The sequence below is a fragment of the Meleagris gallopavo genome, chromosome 29, assembly GCF_905368555.1.
Source record: "Meleagris gallopavo chromosome 29, MGAL_WU_HG_1.1, whole genome shotgun sequence".
Lineage (NCBI taxonomy): Eukaryota > Metazoa > Chordata > Aves > Galliformes > Phasianidae > Meleagris > Meleagris gallopavo.
The window spans coordinates 5240639-5259106 of NC_139432.1; the positions used below are offsets into that span (position 1 = coordinate 5240639).

The following is an 18468-nucleotide window of genomic DNA, read 5'->3' on the forward strand; positions in this document are numbered from 1 at the left end:
GCCGTGTCTGCATCGCTGCTGGGTGCCTCATTGCCTAACGGTGCACTTCCAACCGCCTGCTGCTGAAGTCATTTGTTTTATTTCAGCCCATATACTGGAGATGTCTTGGGGGTAAATCCCTGCCAGTGAATGCAGATGGGAGAGGTAATGCCAGATAAGCTGGCTGAGAATTGCAGCGACTGAGCTCCTGCCGGGATCCTGCTACGTTTTTATTATCGTTTTACATTACTTACTGGCTAAGCAGCTCCGTAACCACGTCTTCTCTGGGAACCGGGCTAAAAGCGCGATTATTCAGCTGTGCCCCGCCTGGGGGAGGCCCGGGCTGGGCCTGCGCGGGACGGAGCTCCGTCCTCCAAACACCGGGGCGGGGCCGGGCTGCGCTGCGGAAGGAAAAGCGAAAGCGTCGGGCCAGGGGGAGCTGCGGCCGGGGTGGTGCTCCCGGGCTGCCGCGGGGTCCGGCCGCACTGCCACTCTTCGCTGTCGGAGCCGCCGCCATGGACTCGGAGGAGGTGAGGGCACCACGCGGGGCTCCGGGGTGGGAGGGGAGAGGAGAGGAGGGGCCGAGGCTCGGAGGCTTCGGCTCTGACCCTGCGCTCTGTAGGACGCCTTGGTGCGGCAGGCCAGCCCCCAGCGCCCGGAGGACGGCAGCCTGAAGATGAGCCCCGAGCGAGCCCGGCAGGAGATCGAGCAGTGCGAGGTGTGTCCCGCTCCGGCCGCGTCCCCGAGAGATGAGTCGGGTCAGATCCCGATCCTCTGAGGCCTCTATTGTAGCCGGCACAGAAGCCCCGCAGCTTCCCGGGCTGCAGCTGCCGCTCTTCTGAGTCTGCAGCCGTCGTGCTCGCAGCTTTTGGTAGCAGTTTTTCATGTGCTAACCTGTCTCCTTGCAAGCTCTCTGCACTGGGATGCCAGCAGATTTCTTGAGTTTTGTATTTTTCTCTCATACATGTGGCACCAAATTGCTGAGTGCAAGCCAGAAACAATGGAGAGGGGATACTCACAGTCATGAAGTACCAGGACTGGGCTCCTGCGCTGTGCATATGGAGCAGCCTGCTGCCCGCCCACACAACCATGTACTGGGGTTGGACATGCTGTGGGGATGCTGCATTGTTAACAGAGACACTAATTGTTCCTCTCACAGGATCTTTGTAGCGCTCTGGATCAAGCCAACATGATGCTGCAAAAGGACAAGGAAGCTGTAGAGCAAAGGTTGCAACATGTGAAGAAAGAGAGAGAACTTCTTCAGAAAAGTCTCAAGCAAAAGCCTCCAAATGATGACAAGGTATCCCTCCAGGTGCGTGCTTGAAGGAGTTGTCTTAGGCAAGGCAGCAGTGGAAAGTCTGGCTGCACTGCTGAGCTCACCACTTTGAGATAACTTTGCTGGGATGCAACAATGGTTACATGGAACAGTACAAGGGGCCTCTGTGGGGAAGTGAGCTTGTGCTGTTGAGGAGGGCTGCAGTGGAAAGCGAGGGTGCAGGGTGGTGAGCAGAAAAATGGCACAGGTTGGAGTTGCTTAGATCAGAGAGCAGCTGTAATCCCAAACTTTGTCTTGATTCCCCTACCGTTCACTATTTCTTTTCTTCCAGGTGGATATCTCTATAGCACGGGATGAGAAGAGCAGATTGACACAGGAGAAGCAGATGTTGGAAAACAAATTGGAAGAAATGAGGAAGAGGATCCTCAGGGAAGACCCGATGACGGTAACAGAGCGTGTGTAGGCACTCATGGCCACAGGTGAGGGGTGTGAGCCAGGGTGGAGAGGCTGCTGGTGAATGCAGCTGGGCACTGTGTGTTATTAGGCCCAGCTCTTGTCAGCCTGGGGCTCCTTTGCCAAGGCCAGAAGCAGTGGCTTTGGGACTCTGGGCACTGCTGGACCATAGGAGAGACTCTGCTAAGTCTAGCCAGCTGTTCAGTTTGAGCCATGAGCTTATTTCTCATCTGGGTTGGCAAGGACAGGCCTTGTGCAGGGTGCAGTCTCTTCCAGCTGCTGTTTTCTCTAACCTAGATGCTGCATGCCTTACCAGAAAGGAAGGTAGTGTTTAAGGGACTTACAACAGATAAGGAGGATGTGAACAAGCTGGTGCTCACCCCTCTGATCCGCTATCCTCTGTCAGGGGGCTCAGCTCTCATCACCTTTGAGAAGGCAGAGGGTAAGAGTGAAAAGAGCACTGCTATGGGAAAGCATCCCTGTCATTCGGGCTTGCCAAGCATCATTGGCAGCAGTGCTACAGCCACAGCACTCACAAGCACTGCCTGTCCTGGCCAAGCCATCATTATGCAAGGCTGTTTCCCTTTCCCAAAGCTTTCACTCTTCTATGCCCTGTCCTATTGATTGCCTGGGCTGAGGGCTTTTCCTTTTGCAGTGGCCCAGCGGGTGATAGAGATGAAAGAGCATGTGGTGGAGCTGAGCCACGGGGAGGACCCAGAAGACCTTGACCGGTGCCATGTGCGAGTGCAGGCAGGTCCGGTGGACATACTGCTGCCATCTGCCCTGGAGGTATGTTCCAAGAGCTTGGGACTGTGTCCTTTGTCCTTCTCCACTACTGCCTGGACTGTGTCACTGATAGCAGCTCAGCCCAGCACACCAGTACTGCAGATCTGATCTCCTCAGGCTCTGCCCTGCTACATCACTAACTAGCCTCTGCCATCCCCAGATTGGGCTCACTCGAGGCAGCAGGAGTATCCTGGTGTCTGGCCTGCCCAGCCTGGGCATCCCTGAGGATATCCTACTGGACAAGCTGGAGCTCTTTTTCAGCAAGACGAAGAATGGAGGGAGTGAGGTGGAGAGCAGGGAGTTCCTGGATGACTGTGGCCAGGTGGTGCTGACCTTCACACAGGATGGAGGTGTGTAGGACACACTGAGCACAGGGCTGCTGGAGGAGGAAAGCAGCCCAGCCAGCTCTGGGAAGCACTTGGGTTGTCACCCAAGAGCAGGTGGAGCTGTGAGGAATGGGGATGGGAGACTGTGCTGGAGCTGAGCAGTGTTGGTGATCATGCCAGAAACATAACCAGGAGTTCAGCAGGGGTCTGTGGAGCTCAGGGCTTTCTTTTCCATCTCCAGTGGCCGAGCAGCTAATCACTAGAGGTCAGGTCCAGGTGCCTATTGGGAAAACAAAATACAAACTCAAAATATCGCCCTATATGAGAGGAGATGTCACCAACCTGCAGGTAAGGGTATGCACTCTGGTGTGGAGTAACACCCACCAGCCTCAGGAGAGCCAGCACGGGCCAGGGGCTCCTGAAAGCCTGAGGGGTGCGTTTCTGGTCCCCTCTGCTGCTGAGAGACCCTGAGCCCATGCTGCCCATGCAGTCTGCATGCGGTCTGCAGCTCTCTCCTTCTCTATGCCCAGCTGCAGCCCTCCCGCTGCAGCAGGACGGTTCTGCTCTCGGGGATCCCAGATGTGCTGGCTGAGGAGCCCATGAGGGATGCGCTGGAGATCCATTTCCAGAAGGACAGCCGTGGTGGTGGAGAGGTGGACGTCCTCGGCTACGTCCCAGCTGGGCGCTGGGCAGTGGCTGTGTTCAGGGAGGATGTGGGCTAGCCCTGACCAGCCCTGTAAGCCTGGCTCATCAGGAATTCAGTGTGTGAATTAAAGAGGCCTGCACGGAGCTCTGTGTCTGTCGTGCTGGGGGCTGCCTGGGACAGGGCCGGGACCGCGAATGAAGGGAAAGCCGCGTCCCAGCCCGGGCAAGGGAACAGAAGCATCACAAGGCCGGCCCGGGCCGTTCCGCTGCACCCAGCGGGCCCAGGGGGCGGTGCCGGCCGGGCTGGGAGGGCCGCCTGGTTTCGCTTTCGTTTCCCGGCGTAGCGTCGGGGCCGCAGGTAGCGAGGCGGGGCCGCAGCGCTGGGGCCGGGGGCGGGCAGAACGGGGTCTTAGAAGCGGCGTGGAAACGGGCCTGGTGTGGGCCGGCCGGGCCCGCTGAGAGCGGTGAGATCCGAGCAGGCCCGGGCCCGCGGGTAGGCCGCTCTAGGGCCTTGTCGCCTCGGCCCATTTGCCGCCCCGTCCCCGCAGGCATGGCCGGCTGCACGGTGCAGGTGTGGGGCATCCCCAGCGACCTGCCCCCCGACAGGGTGGCCGACAAGCTGACTATCCACTTCCTGCGTTCCCGCAACGGTGGCGGGGAGATCAGCGATGTGCGGGTGCTGCCTGGGTCCCCAGCCTACGCCCTCATCACATTTGAGGCACTGGCAGGTAATGACTGGGCCCCGGGGCGCTGCCCGAGTATCACCCCGTTATCCCCTGCCCCGATCGCGTGGGAGTGCTGCTTCTCGGCCTGCCGGGGCCATGCTGGTGCCTATTGTTTTTCCCCACACAGTGGCCCAGCGTATCCTGAAGGTGAAGAACCACGTGCTGTGCATCGGAGGGAAGAAATACCCCCTGGAGGTGAAGGAGCATGTAGTGAAGCTGAGCCCTGACGAGGTAGAGCAGGGCAGAACTGCCCACACAGGCGATGCACGTCACCGCGACAGCCTCAGCTGGCTCCCAGACAGGCTTTGTTCTTGGCTGACATGTTCAGGAAGGAGAGCTTGCTCCTCCTTTTAATTTTAATTAGATTTCATTTTTATTCATATTCAAATGAGAATACATATATTTTTTTCACATACTAATAATACAGCAACAGCGAAGCAGACTTTGCAGTCAGTCATTTGGTATTTATGCCTGTCAAAGCAAGGAAGAATAATCAGACTCAAGGGAGGGGTGCTTGTCCCCTTTCCATCTGGTCACACAGAGATGATTCTTCTAATGCCTTGGCTCTACCATTAGCTGGATGCTATGTCATTAGCTGGACATGCGCAGTGTATTTTTGCTTTCTCTCTTCCAGGAGAGCTTAGGAGATAGACGTGCTGGTGTCTAGGAGGCACAGGAGATTTCATATATCTTCTTCCATGTGTCTTATCTTCACATCCGAGCACTGAAAATGAGGGCATGGCAGTTGACCGGGTACTAGAGACCTTGCCACAAATCTTTGTTGCCAGAAGGAGCACTGAGAGAACAAGAGGGTAACTGCAGAAAAGAGAGTGGGTTTGGGCCGTTTGCAGAGCTCCCAGCTTGTAGAAGTGGGTCTGCATCTGTGCGGTTTGCCCTTTGCATTCCTTGTTTACACAAAGCCTTTGACTATTGATATAGGGTCAAAAAGTAAGTTCTTAGGCTGGCTGGATCTTTCAGTCCTGCCTATGTTACTTACCATTGAGCATTGTGGTTACTCTTCTGTCATAATATCCCAGGGGGCTGTGGTAAGAGTCATGTGTATTCACTTCCACCCTGTGGAATGAGGCCTTGGAGGGGCCTTATTTTTGGTCCATGCTTTCTCACTCCTTTGGTCTCTATTTGCAGATCTTTGTACGTGTTTTCATGGTGGTTGACTATGGTAAGCTTCCTGCTGGTGAAACGCTCTTGAAGAACTTGCAGAAGGGCTACAGCAGTGTGCAGTTCGACTTTGACTACAGGAGCACACTTTGCAGAGTCAAGGGAACATTTACTGAGCTGCAGGCCTTCAGCAGAGACCTGCTGGCCAGCCTGAACCTCAAAAGCCAACCCATTGGAGAGAGCCTGCCTTCAGAATCCAGCCATTCGGCCAAAAACACCAGAATGTATGATTACCAGCAAGAGCCTGACTCTGCTGCATCAGCATCAAAGGCAGTAAAGCTGCCACACTGGGACCAGGTGTGTGATAAGGTAGCTGATGGCCCATCACCTCGAAGCCCAGTGGATGGGGAAGCTGTGGAACAGCTGGAGGACTTTTCCCTGGTCATGGACTCAGACATTTACTTGTACATACAAAGGTTCTGTGCTTCTGAGTACCAAGGTATACTTTGCCAGCATCATGTAGATGTGGTGGACATTAGCAGCAATGACATAACCATACTGTACCTCCAACCATCTCCAGGTACATCTGGGGACATGAACACTTTGCAACAGTCCCGCCTGGCGCTACAGCACCTCTACCGGCAGCTGGAATTGAGCTTGCGTAAAGAGAAGCTCTCCAAGGGAGGACTGAACAACCAGGAACTCAGGGCTCTGACACAGGAGCTGCAGGAGCTGTATCCCCAGTTGCTCTGCCATGAAGATGGGAAACAGCTTGACCTTATTGGAAACCTTGTTGATGTCTCCCAGGCCAAGCAGTATGTTCAACATTTCAGCACCAGAAGTGGTGCCTCACAGATGGCTGGCATGTTCAGTAGCTCCCCACCCTCACAGTCAGCAACTTCTTACACTACAGAGACTACACTGGACAAGCCCAAAGTTCCTGTGGACACCTTGCCTCTAAAGCTGAGCCCGGGCAAGCCAGAGCTGAAAGCTGAGCACAAGTTGGCTGCCAACTTCAGTGCTCCAAAAATTAGCAGGTCTCAGTGCCTTTTGGAAAATCAGGACTCTCCTCAGATGGGGCAGGCACAGCTTTCTGGAAAGCATTTCTCAGAGACACATGCTCTGGGTCCCAGTGACCCAACAACACTGGCACAGCCATGCCAGCCTCATATCTCTACAGTGGATGTCATTTCAAAGTCAGCAGCAGAGTCTCAGCAGGACCCCAAAGAATGGGGCCATGTGAAAGGAGGGGCTAGGCTTACAAGACAAAAGAGTCTGCCTCCTTTTGGAAGCAAAGAAAATGGCACTTTGAAGAATCCTGGGAACTCGACAGACTCAGATCCCAGCAAACACCATTCTCTTGCTGGCATGTCTAGTATCTTTCAGTCTCTAAGTCTCTTTGACACAACAAGGACCTTTTTAGACTCCAAACCCTCTGAATCCAGGTCTATGCTGCGACGCTCCAACAGCTTTTCCCTCCCAAAGTCAAAGGAAAGCAACAAGCCCCAAGGCACTGGCAGGGCAGCCAGTGGAGACAATAGGGTGAGTGAAGAAATGAGCCTGGACTCTCTGCAGTGGTCTTATCTGAAGTATGCCTGTCGCTCTGCTATTGATGAATTGTGCAGGGGCAGAGTTGTGGACATCTCAGAGCGTTCCACTGGGGACTGCACTGTGCTCACACTGCAGGCAGCAGACAGGAGCAAGCTTCTCCAAGCTAAATGGAAGGTGGAAAATCTTGTGCAGAAGTGTCCTGACCTTGTGTGTCAGAGTATGAGCTACTCAGAACTCGCGGTAGATGGGCCAGATGATGATGCCCTGTGCGAACTGTGCAGCCTCTTGCAAGGGGGTTCCCTCCAAGTTGGGCTCAGCAAAGACAAGTATAAGCTCTATCTTGCCTGTCCCAAAGACATGCTGCCAGGTGTGACCGAGGCCTTCCATCTGTTCTCTTCCAGGAGGCTCCATGCCCTGAAGTCTTCATCCATGTCTCCAGGACCAGGGAGAGCTTTAAGTGCAGGGCACACAAGTGCTGTCCAGCCAAGCAGAAGCCAGGACGCCATGCTGGATGCAGCCCTTCCCAACAGCCTGGAGTCCCTGCAGATGGACCTGCAGCACCTGGACATTAGCAATAAAACAGTGCACCCAGAGATTCTAAATGCTTTCCAGCAGCTGGAGGCTGATGAAAACAGATCCCCCAGTCTTTGGAGGTTCCCACAAGCACTGGGATGTGAGGAGGCCAATGACCACATAGATCCTGGGGTTGTGCAGGGAAGAAGCAGCCTTCTTAGCCCTAACATAATGGAAAACTTCAGTGCTGCTGCTTCGAGGGAGTCCAAGGAACAGCTGAAGACCAAAGTGATGCTGGGGGAACCTGACATTGCACGGCTAAAGCAGGTTTTGCCAGACAGGTTCCAGTTTGTGAAAGACAAGAGCAGAGTAGGCCACAACGATGCCATGGGACAGCTGCAGTCACCAGTCCTCACAGCTGATGATGTTCCTCACTCCGTGCCCACTTGGCTGTACAAGAATACGGCTCCTGATTCACCCCAGGCTGCAGTTGAACAGTCACCTGCAGCTGAGCCCAGGTCTCAGGAAAGTAACAGTTCAGGCAGGAACAGCATTTGGAAGGAGCCCAACCTCCCATCACTGCAAACAAAAGACACCAGCCTTGAACAGGAAAGCTGCAAGACTCCTCTGAGCCAGTGTGATGCTTGCCAGGAGTTATGTGTCACATGCCAGACCCCCTGTGGTCATGCCTTGTGCAGGTCATGTTTTGCAAATCAGCCAGCTTGCTGCAGTTCCTCCTTGGTTGCCCCAGGCTCCAAGATCTCAGGGACTTTCAAGATATCCTCTTTGTCACAGAGCTTGCCTGGCTACTTCCGAGACCTGACTCTCCAAATTACCTACACCATCCCCAATGGCATTCAAGGGGTAGGTATCCCACCAAAAGGAACTGCCTATCCTGCTGGAAGCTGGGCAGTGGATTCTGTGGGTGTTACTGGGGCTATGGGAGGACAGGTGAAAGAGGGCAGATACAGCTCCATGCCCCATATGCAAAGCAGCAGAGGTTTTGCCCCGTGGAATAGCACTCCATACAAGGCTTAGGAGCTGCTTGCTGCTTTTGAAGAGTGTGTGAGCTCCACTGTTAGTTCAAAGCATCTAGCAGCTCATGGGCACCGCAGCAGTCTGTTTTCAAGCTAAACAGCATTTCAGAAGCCAGAACTGAGATTATGTACTCAGGTGATTGTTGTGATTGTTTAATATGCTTTCTTCTTTTCTAAGGTCGGTCATCCTCATCCAGGAGAGCCTTACAAAGGGGGATGTTTTTTAGCATTCCTGCCTGACAACAGGGAAGGGCAGAAGACAGCAATTCTGCTGAAGAAAGCATTTGAGCAAGGGCTGACATTTCAAGTCGAGTCCAACAACGGAGAAGAAAGAGTGACATGGGGCCCTATCCCACACAAAACCTCCTGGTATGGAGGCAAAGCCAGGTATGATCAAGTTAGTAACACACCTTCAGGTTTTTCATAGCAATTGTAGACAGAGAAACACTGGTCTCAGCAGAACAGACCTTGGAATGCGTGCTACTGCAGACTGCCACAGCTTCCTTTCACAGGGCAGCTACAATGTGGCAGACCAGCCATGATGCATTTTAAGCGGGATAAAGCCTTACTCACCCACACCTGTAAGCTCTCTCCCTGGCCAAGTATTTTGATCCCTCTTCACTTAGAACTTTCCTGGCTTTTCCCGTGCCAGCTGTGCAGTCAGCTCTGAGTGCAAGCTATGACTTTAGGCAGCAGCAGCTGACAGCTTCTTGCAGCTCCCAGGGAGCAGGACTTCCACCCTCACCCTCTGCTAAAGGGTTAGGGCAAAAATAAGGTGCTACCCCCTCAATGGCTTTTAACACTATCATCGGGATTTACATTGCTTCACTCTCTGCCCTACAGGAACGGCTATCCAGATGCGCAGTATCTCCGTGAGGTTTGTACTGTCCTGAAGAAATTGGGCATTGTCTGAGACTCTGCGCCTGAGCATTCACATCCAGTGCCTTCACTTCACCTTCCTTCCCTGCTGACAAAACTACAGCTCAGCACAGCTCAGGAAAAAAGCAGGTTCCTGCCCAAGGAGTGAATTGTGTCCTGAGACAGCCAGAAGTCTACACGTTAGCAACAACAGCCCCTCTATCTCCCAGCTTGGAGCTGAGCGTCCCCAAGCCTCCAGCTCTTACTAGTTGCTCGTCTTCTCACCAGCCAGTTAAGTAACAGCTTGTTTCACCACCAGATTCAGGCTGAGCTCTGTCATGATTTTCAACAGAATGCCATTTAACCAGGCCTGTGCAGGAGTTTGCTTGTAGCTCAACCCCAGATTTCTGGAAGTCTGTTCCCTTTGGCCGCTACAGGCAGGCTCCAGATCAGCCACCTCCAGAGCCTGTGCCAGAGCTGAGCTATCATTAATTTCAGATGTTTATGTAGACATTTCAGTCCTTGAGCTGACAGCCATGAACTACAGCCCCTCCCCAACACCTGCTCTGGGGACAGCAGGAAAGTTTATGCTTGATTGGAGACAGCAGCAATGAGTTTCAGCTCTGAACAGCTGCCTCCTGAGAATATGAAGCATAGATAGGCTGCAGGAGCAGAAACACAAATAAACAAGATTTATCTCCACATTCTTTGTAGTGGTTGCTCACACTCTGTCACTCTGGAACCCCATTTCAATCTCAGCTGCCTACAAGGACACCCTAACACAAATGAAAGTGCAGAGACCAACTAAGCGCGTTGCAAACAAAAATAATCACTGTAACTGCCCTCCAAAATAAGCTACTGTAAGAGTGATGCAATGCTTGAGACAGAGATTAACAGTTATCCTTGAGAGCAGAGGCAGCTTTTCAGCCTTGGAGAGTTGTTGGGATTTGTAAACCGAGTACCTCCAATCCCTGACTGCCTTTTGAAGCAATAGAGGGGCCCCAGAGACTGGCAGAATATTGAGCAGCACACCACCGAGGGTTTTGTTATGCTTTAATTAACATTTTAAACACATAAGGCATATGGAAACATTAGATGGAGGAGCATTACACATTATAATCATGTAAACAGCATTGGCACACTTGCTTTCTGTCTCACTTGGTTATACAGAGCAGAATACATTTTTTAAACAAAGATTTTCCAAGTGCCTGTAGGGTGAGCATCACTCATATCACATATTTGCACATCAACATAACTCAGACAGTACAGATCAGACCATATGCTGTAAGAGGCTCAGTCTAATGCATTTCACATCATGCTCATGTACTACTTGCCAGTCACTTTGCCATCACCAGGGTTTCATACAGAAGAGACTTCATTTGGCAACAATAGTGCTTTCACGCTTTGCTTGATAGCAGCTGCAAGTGGCCAACATTCTCTGCTGATTAAAGCCTGAGGCTCATACTGCCTTTTTCTTGTCTCTGATCACTCAATTTTAGTTTAATACAGGTAGGAAAAAAAAATACACAGCTAAACTCCTCCCCAGCCCAAAGTACTTAGGGGGTCATGTTCCTTTTAGCAAACTGAGGCTGCTTTCCTTCCTACTCCTACACATGGCATGCAACACAAATGAACAAGAGAGAAACTGAAGAGTCAGAGGTGGTGGAAGTTGCTCGATTATAGCAAAGGGTTGCATTTTGCCCAAGTCTATCAGTCTGGAAATGCAACTATAGCAATGACACTGGAGTAGCACTAAGGCATCCCTGCCAGGGGGATTACTTTGAATTACTCATCCTTTTCACCTGGCCATCTCTCCTCATAGCATAACCTTTGGATCAGACAATGTAAATCAACACTGAATTGCACTTCTGATTGCAGTAATGGCACACACAATTTAAGAACAGGCATTTCCCATTTCCTTGATAGTATGACTTTGCCCTAAAAAATTAAGCAACACTGAATGGAATAATTCTTTTGTTTGTTTTGCTTTGGTCCTTAAGTGTACAAACGTGCTGGTTAACTTTAATTCATTTAAGACACTTGAAATTGTTTTACATAGGTTATTGATCCACAAAATGTTTATCCATTAAAAAAAGTAAAAATAAGGACTACTAAAACAAAACTAGAACAGAGCATTAACCCTGGCCTGTCTGTAGAAAACATAATTGATACTGAGGGACATAAAAACAGTGCTCAGCTCTAACAGAAGGCTATATCAATGATTAGTACTCACATCCTGATAAGGCTTTCAGGTACATGCGGGTAGCAAATACATGAGCAGCTCCCCTAAGAGCACAGAGAGCCTGATAATTTCCAGGGAGCCAAGGCAGAGCAGCTGATAAAGCCTCACTTGAGGACCAGCTCTGAGCTAAACTTTCACCCTGGGAGAAAGAGCTGCAATAAAGTGGCAGCTATAAGGCAGCTCTTTTGGCTGCAGGAGCGCAGATGTCCAGGAGAGCCACACAGCCAGTGACACTTGCAAAGAGAAACTCATATTCACGCTACAACAACGGTGTTCACAAACTAGAGAAAGAATGATAACCTTTTTTGGCAGTACTTTGAAAGGCCAGAATGGAGAAGGGTGACTTCCTAGTCCTTACAGACATGCAAAAGAAGGCACCAAGATGCTACGCTGTGGTGTATCATAAGGCAGCAAGGCAGAGGGGCCCTGCAGCACACTGCAGAACTCCCACTCCTCTTCTACATTCTATGCCTGGACAGTGAAAACCTTGCTGTGCTGCCTAATCCAAGGCCATCCAAGTAAGGCACTGAGCATGCTCTTGACTGACAGTAAAGCAAGGAAAGGATGTTACGGTAAAACAGTTGCATAGGTTTCCCTTTTACAACTGCAGAACTGAAGATGTGTGGCATGGTATGTCATTTGAGCATGCTGCTCTTTCACCAAGGTAAAGTCAGGTTCCACAAAGGAGACTTTCCATTGCAGCAGCTTAGACAGCCATTCTGTTGTCAGATTTGGTAAAGTTGCATTAGACACTGTTAGATTTAATCTAAATTAGTAAGATAGGGCCAGGTTGAAAGGAGAAACAGCAAGATTTTGGATTCAGATATGTCAGAAGTTGTGCTTCTGAATTTCATGTGGCCATACTGGTGGTAGTGGTGTTCCATGTGCAACAGATGGAACAATAGGTGCCTATGCCTGGACTCCAGCCCTTCTCTAGGACCATAGGTAATGGGGCTGTGTTAAAGCTAGGCAGAGTAAGTCCTCTGGAGTATCTGCCCATGTATTTTAATAGGCACCAGAACTAAGCACCTGAAATTCAAGCTGAACCGATGCTTGCAGCACTGGTCTGGGAACAGAGAGGAAGAACTCATACACTTAATCTGCCTAGGACTGCCCCCCCCGCCCCCTGACAGAGTTTGTTCTCCAGCAGATGAAGGGCTTCACCAATGGGTGCACTTCTCCATGCATCCCCTTCCCTCTTTGGAGTCAGGACAGACAGGACTCCAAGCAGCCAACATTTGTTTCTGCAGCCTGACCTCACCCACAGCAGGCAGTGCTCCTTGATGCCCTCAGGTTTACCTTTCAAATCCCAGACGGATCCTAAAGCACTGCAGCATCTATAATCCATGACAAAGCCTCAAACTGCTAAAGCAAGCACACATCACACTGTGGTCACCCAGAGCTGGAAACCAGGTGAAGCAAGAAGGAGAAGTCCTCACAGAACTAGGTTTGGGTGTCTGCACAGTTCTGTTTCCAAACACAGTGAAGATAGAAAAGGAAGAGAAACTAAGTTCTAGCCCAGGAAGAGCATCCTAGGCATTTCTTAAAGCCTCAGTGCTGGAAGGGAGCTGGCAGTCCCAACATTGCAGCTCCAGGGGAAGAAGTGTGAAGCCCTACTGCCGTGAAGCACTGACCATGAGGTGAGATAGCCTAGCCTGAGAGCTCACTAGAAAGGAACAGACAGCCTGACTGGAACTGTTCCAGATACCCAGGCCAGGAGGCTCAGCAGAGCTGGACATTTTGCCACTTATGCTGATAATTCAATGACAGGTACCACCAGGTGATTTGTTACACATGGAAGCCAGAGCCCTACAAAGCAGGCTGGCAGGATTGTTCTTGCAGGCTGCTTTGCAATGTCTCCTCAGCACACAGGACACAGCACAAAGCAAGCAAAAACACAGGCTTATTTGGTCCCATCTTGCTGAAGTCTGATTCAACACTGCAGCTCTTGGAAATACAAAGACAAGGGTGAAGCTTAGTCTTAATATCAACTCGAAGCCCAACATTAATGAAGCATAGATCCAACATCAAATGTTCTGGTCATCTGAGACAAAGTTCAATCCTTGTGCTCTCTAACAATCAGACACAGTTTAGATCTCCCTTTACAGTTTGAAATCAATAACTGTACAACATCAAGTTACTCAACTGAAACTTTTCTTCTGTGCTCACAGAGCAGCACAGCCTGCCAGGTTCCTTGTACACCACATAGAGAAATGACTACAAATTAAATGCAATACCCTATGGACTTCAGAATGCCAGAATGGTTATTTATAAGGCAAAGGCAACATGATCTGTTATTATCTCACTGGTATTAGAGGCCTGTGAAAGCAGAGGGAAGAAAGCATGGTTAGTGTGAACAGAGGAGCAGCCAGGGCTGCAACTAAACTGAGGTAGCCATGCTGTTCCTCTGGCTATTAAGAAGCATTCTCAGCTTGGCCTCTTCTCCTGCTGAACATGCTTCTCAATGGTGACAGTGCAAGCATTCCAGCACGGGCAGGGTGTCTGTGGAGATGCCTGGCAGTAGAGCATTTTACACCTTCATGGTGACAATCTATACAGCTGTTAAGCATCAACTGCTTCAAAGCTGCAGCTATGCTGCCAGAAAAAAACAAAACAAAACATTAGTTGAGAACTCCGGTATGGAAGCAAGGGAATAGAAAAATGTACAGAATAACCAGGCTTCAAAACAGAGCTAGGGCAGAAGGCATATCTGCAGAGGGTCAGTCACAGCAAGAGCATGCAAACTTCATCTGAGCTTTAACCACAATGTTCTTATACTGGTAATAATGCAAGCTACTGATCTGTCCATTTCCAGGCCCCAAAGAGAGCAGCAAGTTAAACCATGAATTCACAATCTGCACGCATCTCTCTCCTCCTTAGTTCTCTGCCTTTTTGGATTCGTCCTTGGGTGCCTCAGGAACCAGGATAACCTTTCCAACGTTCTTCTTCTCTTGCATGTGTTTCATGGCATCTGCCACCTGGGAACAGTGGGAATCTCGTGAAACTACCTACAGCCACCCCACAGTGCAGCCAGAACCCCCCCAGCCCCCTTGGTCCACCCAAAGCCAGGGGCATGCAGAAGGCAGCTTTCCCTGTAACAACTCTGCACTTTGGACAGAGCTAGCATTTGCAGAACCCTAACCCTAAACCCTTATGCATTTATATCTGAACAGTTCTCAGGTACTAATACCAACTGATTCTCAAGTCTTTTCCTCCTGTGCAATAACTCCTACCCCAGCAAGTAATAATATAATAAACTGACTCTGCTTGGACAACATGGAGCATGGCAGAGCTGCTGGGAGAGCTGCAGCTTCTCTTCCAACATTCTGCTTTGCTGTCTCAGCCCCCTTCTGTCATGGAGGCCACTGTCCTGGTTTCAGCTGGGACAGCTGTTTTCTCCTCATAGTGCATAGCATAATACTATGTTTTGGCTTTGGGAGAAAAACCACGTTGATAACACAGCAATGGTTTAGTTGTTGCAGAGCAGTGCCGTACAGACCCAAGGACATTTCAGCTTCTTGTACTGTCCAGGCAGCAAGGGACTGTGGGAAGCACAAGGAGCCAGGAGGGTACAGAACCAGGACAGCTTACCCCAACTGCCAAACGGATATTCCAAACCATATGTCATCATGCAAAAACAGCCAAAAACAACAGCAACAACAAAACAAAACATAAAACTGAGAGGAGTTGGTCAAGGGGAGGAGACCCGCTCAGGGACTGGTGGGGATCAGTTGGCAGGTGGGAAGCAGCTGTTTTGTGCATCACTTGTTTCGTAAATACATTATTACATGATCATCACTATTATTATTTTCCTCTTCTGTATTATATTGTTTCTATCTCAACCCACAAGTTCTACTTTGTTTGGTGTTTTGGTATTTTTTTTTGCTACCTCCAGCCTGATGCACAGCCCAGTCCCTCCACAGGTACACACTGTGCAGCTGAGCACTTGCCCCATCCCACAGGGACGTAGTCTGGCATTGTGCAGCTCTGTGCACTGGAGCACAAGAGCCCAACCACTTCAGTGTCTTAAAAGAAAAAAGTGCACTAACTCTTTAAGAACAGATGGCTCTCAGAATTGTTCAGCCACTGTGAACAAGGTGCTCACTCTGAAACAGAGCTCCGTGTGCAGAAATCTCGTAGGGCTTTCTGTCTGCCTATATGCTAGCTCAAACTCACCTGATCGAAGGACCATACAGAGTCTATTTTGGGCTTGATCTTTCCTTGATTGTACAGGTTAATCAGCTTGAGTAGAACATCTGTGATAAGTTTGTATTCTTCATCCATGTTTCCAAGATCGTACCCACACACAGCCTTGTTATGGTGTAGAAGCTGTATGGCATTGATGCTGAACTGGTTCCACCAAGTTTTAGCCATGGCCACGAGGTTCTTCTTCTGCCCAGTGATCAGGTTTGATACCCCTAAGAAGACAAAGCCTTGGATGAGCTGGGGTCAGCACAGAGAGGCAGTGAGCGCCCCATGCAACAGGAGCTGGAGCATCAGCATGAATATATTGGAAAAACATAGAACTCCTCCTCTCTTAGGAAGACAGTAGTGGTGCAGCTGAGCTGAAGCTCTAGCAGAGGCAAGAGGGGAGGTGCAAGTCACAACCAGCAGGGCTGGTGGGACAGCAGCACTCCCCCTCTCCTACAGACAACCTTTGCCAGGGAAGCCACACACTGCTTGCAATGGCTGGGACAGAGGCAGCACTCTGTTGCAAGTGTCTGGAATCCCACTGGAGGCTGTGTGAGGGCTTTGTCTCCAGGGACAAAATCGCAGTGTTTTAGAGCTGGAGAATGGAAAGAGAAGTATTCAGCAACCTCAAATCTCATCACCCACACATCCTCTAGAAAAAAAGCAAGGCTCTATTAGTGCTATGCATTAAGGCAGACTGGACAAAGTAGCCGTGCCAGGGTTCCTCCATGGGGACATTACAGTTTCTGGCACTGGGGCTTGAGGAGAAATCTCACTGTGGGAAGGAAGAGCACTGGAACCTGCGACCACAGCCCTGGGGGCAAGGTACCCTCAGTGCCTTATCCAGGCAAAGCATCCTAAAATCGTCACAAAAGTTGCAGAACTGTAACACAAGCAGCAGCTAGCAATCACAGTGCTTCCTCCTGGCCACATACTCAGGCGCAGAACAATATACACTTGCATCAGTCCACACCTATGCTGGGGGTGGGACATGGCGCCCACACTCACCATAAGTGATGACTTTACCCATTGGCTTCAGCAGGTGAAATGCTTTGGATGTGTCAGATCCGCCCAGCGGGTCCATGACGATGTCAACACCTAGAGGGAATGGAGAGCAGCTACAAGTCCTTGCACATGAAAGAAGAACAGGGTCACTGTACAAGTCTTCCACAACACCGTACCTTTGGGAGAGATTTTCCGGACCTCCTCTGCATAATCCATAGTCCTGTAGTCAATGGGGTGAGCAACTCCACTCTCCTTGAGTGAATCATGCTTGGAGGCAGATGCAGTGCCAAAAATGGTGACATTTTCTACAGTCTTGCACAGTTGGATGGCAGCAGTTCCCACACCGCCTGGAAATCAGCAGGAAGAATGAGTTAATAGCAAACATGGGAGTTTGGGACACAGCTTTTGTCTGGGGTAGGCTGAGTACATGCTGGGGAAAATTGACCGAGGCTACCGGGAAGTTGGGTTTGCAGGTGACGTTTTGCTGGTTCAGCACCTCCCCATGCTGCCTTACCCATGCCCCCATGAAGAAGCTGCACACTGAAACAAGAAATCTCAGCAAGAATTAACTTACCTGCAGCCATGTGGATGAGAACACTCTGGTTGGGTCTCAGGTTGCCAAAGTCAAACAGGATCATGTAGGCAGTGATGTAGTTGACAGGAAGAGCGGCTGCTTCCTCAAAGCTCATTCCCTCGGGCATCAGGAATGTCTGCACAGCGGGCACATTCACAACTTCTTGCCAGAGCCCGGTTCTGGCCAGGATCATCACCTTATCACCAACCTAAAACCCAATGGACAACAAGGAGGTGTGAAATGAACTTAAGATGCACAGAATTCTTTGCTCTTGGCACAACAGGACCAGCCGTTTCTTTGACCATTCACATAGCCCAGATGGAATCACAGGCAAGCAGAAACAACATGGTCACGCTTCAGCCCTTTGTCCTACCAAGTGATAAGAACATTTTATAGATGCAAAGAATCTCCTCCAGCCTTTTCCCCACAGGGACAGACCAGCAGGGACGCTATCGCCGCCCTGAACAGGATTTTGATAGGGGGAGGGTTGGGTCCGAAAGCAGTCAGAATGGAGCCAAGCACAGCCCCACCTCGAGCCCGCGGACCGGAACGGGACGGGGCCGTGAAACGGGAGTTCCCACCCCATTTCCGTGGACCCGGAGCGCCCATCGCCGGAACTGGGGAGAGGCGGCCACAGCGCAGCGGGCACCGGGTGCGAACCGGACCGGGGCACCGCTCACCTGGCGGTCGCGGACCTCCTCGCCCACGGCGCTCACGGTACCGGCGCACTCCATCCCGGGGCAGAAAGGCAGAGACGGCAAGCGGTCGTACAGCCCCTGCCGCATCATCACGTCGGCGAAGTTGAGGCCGCACGCACGGACGCGCACCGAGAGCTCCCCGGGCCCGGGGCTGCCGCCCCGCCGCGTCTGCACCTTCACCTTCTCGTAGCCACCGAAACCCGTCAGCACCAGCGCCCGATGCTCCGGGGCCTCCCCGCTGCTCGTCGCCTTAACTGGGGATTGCTCGGGAGGGGTTGCTGCGGCAACCGGGGCCGGCTCGGAGGACATGGCGAACCGAACCGAAACGACGGCGACTGCGAGGAAGGGGCAGCGGCGGCGGTGGGCGGGGAAAAGGCAGAGAGCGGGGCGAGGCCGGGGAGGTGGGCCGGGAGCGGGGGCGGAGCTGCGGCTGAGATGGTGAGGTGGTCCCCGCGGTCCCGGCGCCGGACCCGGTGCCAGCCGCCCTCTC

At 51.4% G+C, this 18468-nt stretch overlaps 3 protein-coding genes across 5 annotated transcripts; 2 read left to right on the top strand and 1 right to left on the bottom strand.

Moving 5' to 3' along the window:
- Positions 1-348: 348 nt before the first annotated feature.
- On the top strand, positions 349-3609 carry IFI35 (interferon induced protein 35). Of its 2 annotated transcripts, none has more exons than XM_085210944.1 (9): positions 349-509; positions 602-697; positions 1139-1291; positions 1587-1700; positions 2006-2150; positions 2364-2497; positions 2655-2844; positions 3062-3168; positions 3351-3609. In XM_085210944.1, exons 1-9 carry the CDS (start codon positions 495-497, stop codon positions 3540-3542), a joined length of 1146 nt encoding a protein of 381 aa, XP_085067070.1. In that variant the 5' UTR covers positions 349-494; the 3' UTR covers positions 3543-3609. The 2 variants fall into 2 exon arrangements, with proteins under 2 accessions (XP_085067070.1, XP_085067073.1); XM_085210947.1 differs by having other exon boundaries at positions 1139-1279.
- Positions 3610-3660: 51 nt separating this feature from the next.
- LOC104914612 (uncharacterized) lies at positions 3661-9970 on the top strand. 2 transcript variants are annotated; one of them, XM_085210935.1, is made up of 6 exons: positions 3661-3823; positions 4014-4193; positions 4318-4421; positions 5337-8237; positions 8589-8797; positions 9254-9970. In XM_085210935.1, the coding sequence occupies exons 1-6, from the start codon at positions 3661-3663 to the stop codon at positions 9321-9323; spliced, it is 3627 nt and encodes a 1208-aa protein (XP_085067061.1). In that variant the 3' UTR covers positions 9324-9970. The 2 variants fall into 2 exon arrangements, with proteins under 2 accessions (XP_085067061.1, XP_085067062.1); XM_085210936.1 differs by lacking the exons at positions 3661-3823; positions 4014-4193; positions 4318-4421 and adding an exon at positions 4438-5002.
- A 334-nt stretch (positions 9971-10304) lies between these two features.
- VAT1 (vesicle amine transport 1) lies at positions 10305-18435 on the bottom strand. The gene is made up of 6 exons (XM_003213143.5): positions 17961-18435; positions 17281-17488; positions 16883-17053; positions 16710-16799; positions 15687-15928; positions 10305-14488 (listed from the first exon to the last, which is right to left on the bottom strand). The coding sequence occupies exons 1-6, from the start codon at positions 18285-18287 to the stop codon at positions 14387-14389; spliced, it is 1140 nt and encodes a 379-aa protein (XP_003213191.3). The 5' UTR covers positions 18288-18435; the 3' UTR covers positions 10305-14386.
- Positions 18436-18468: the final 33 nt, after the last annotated feature.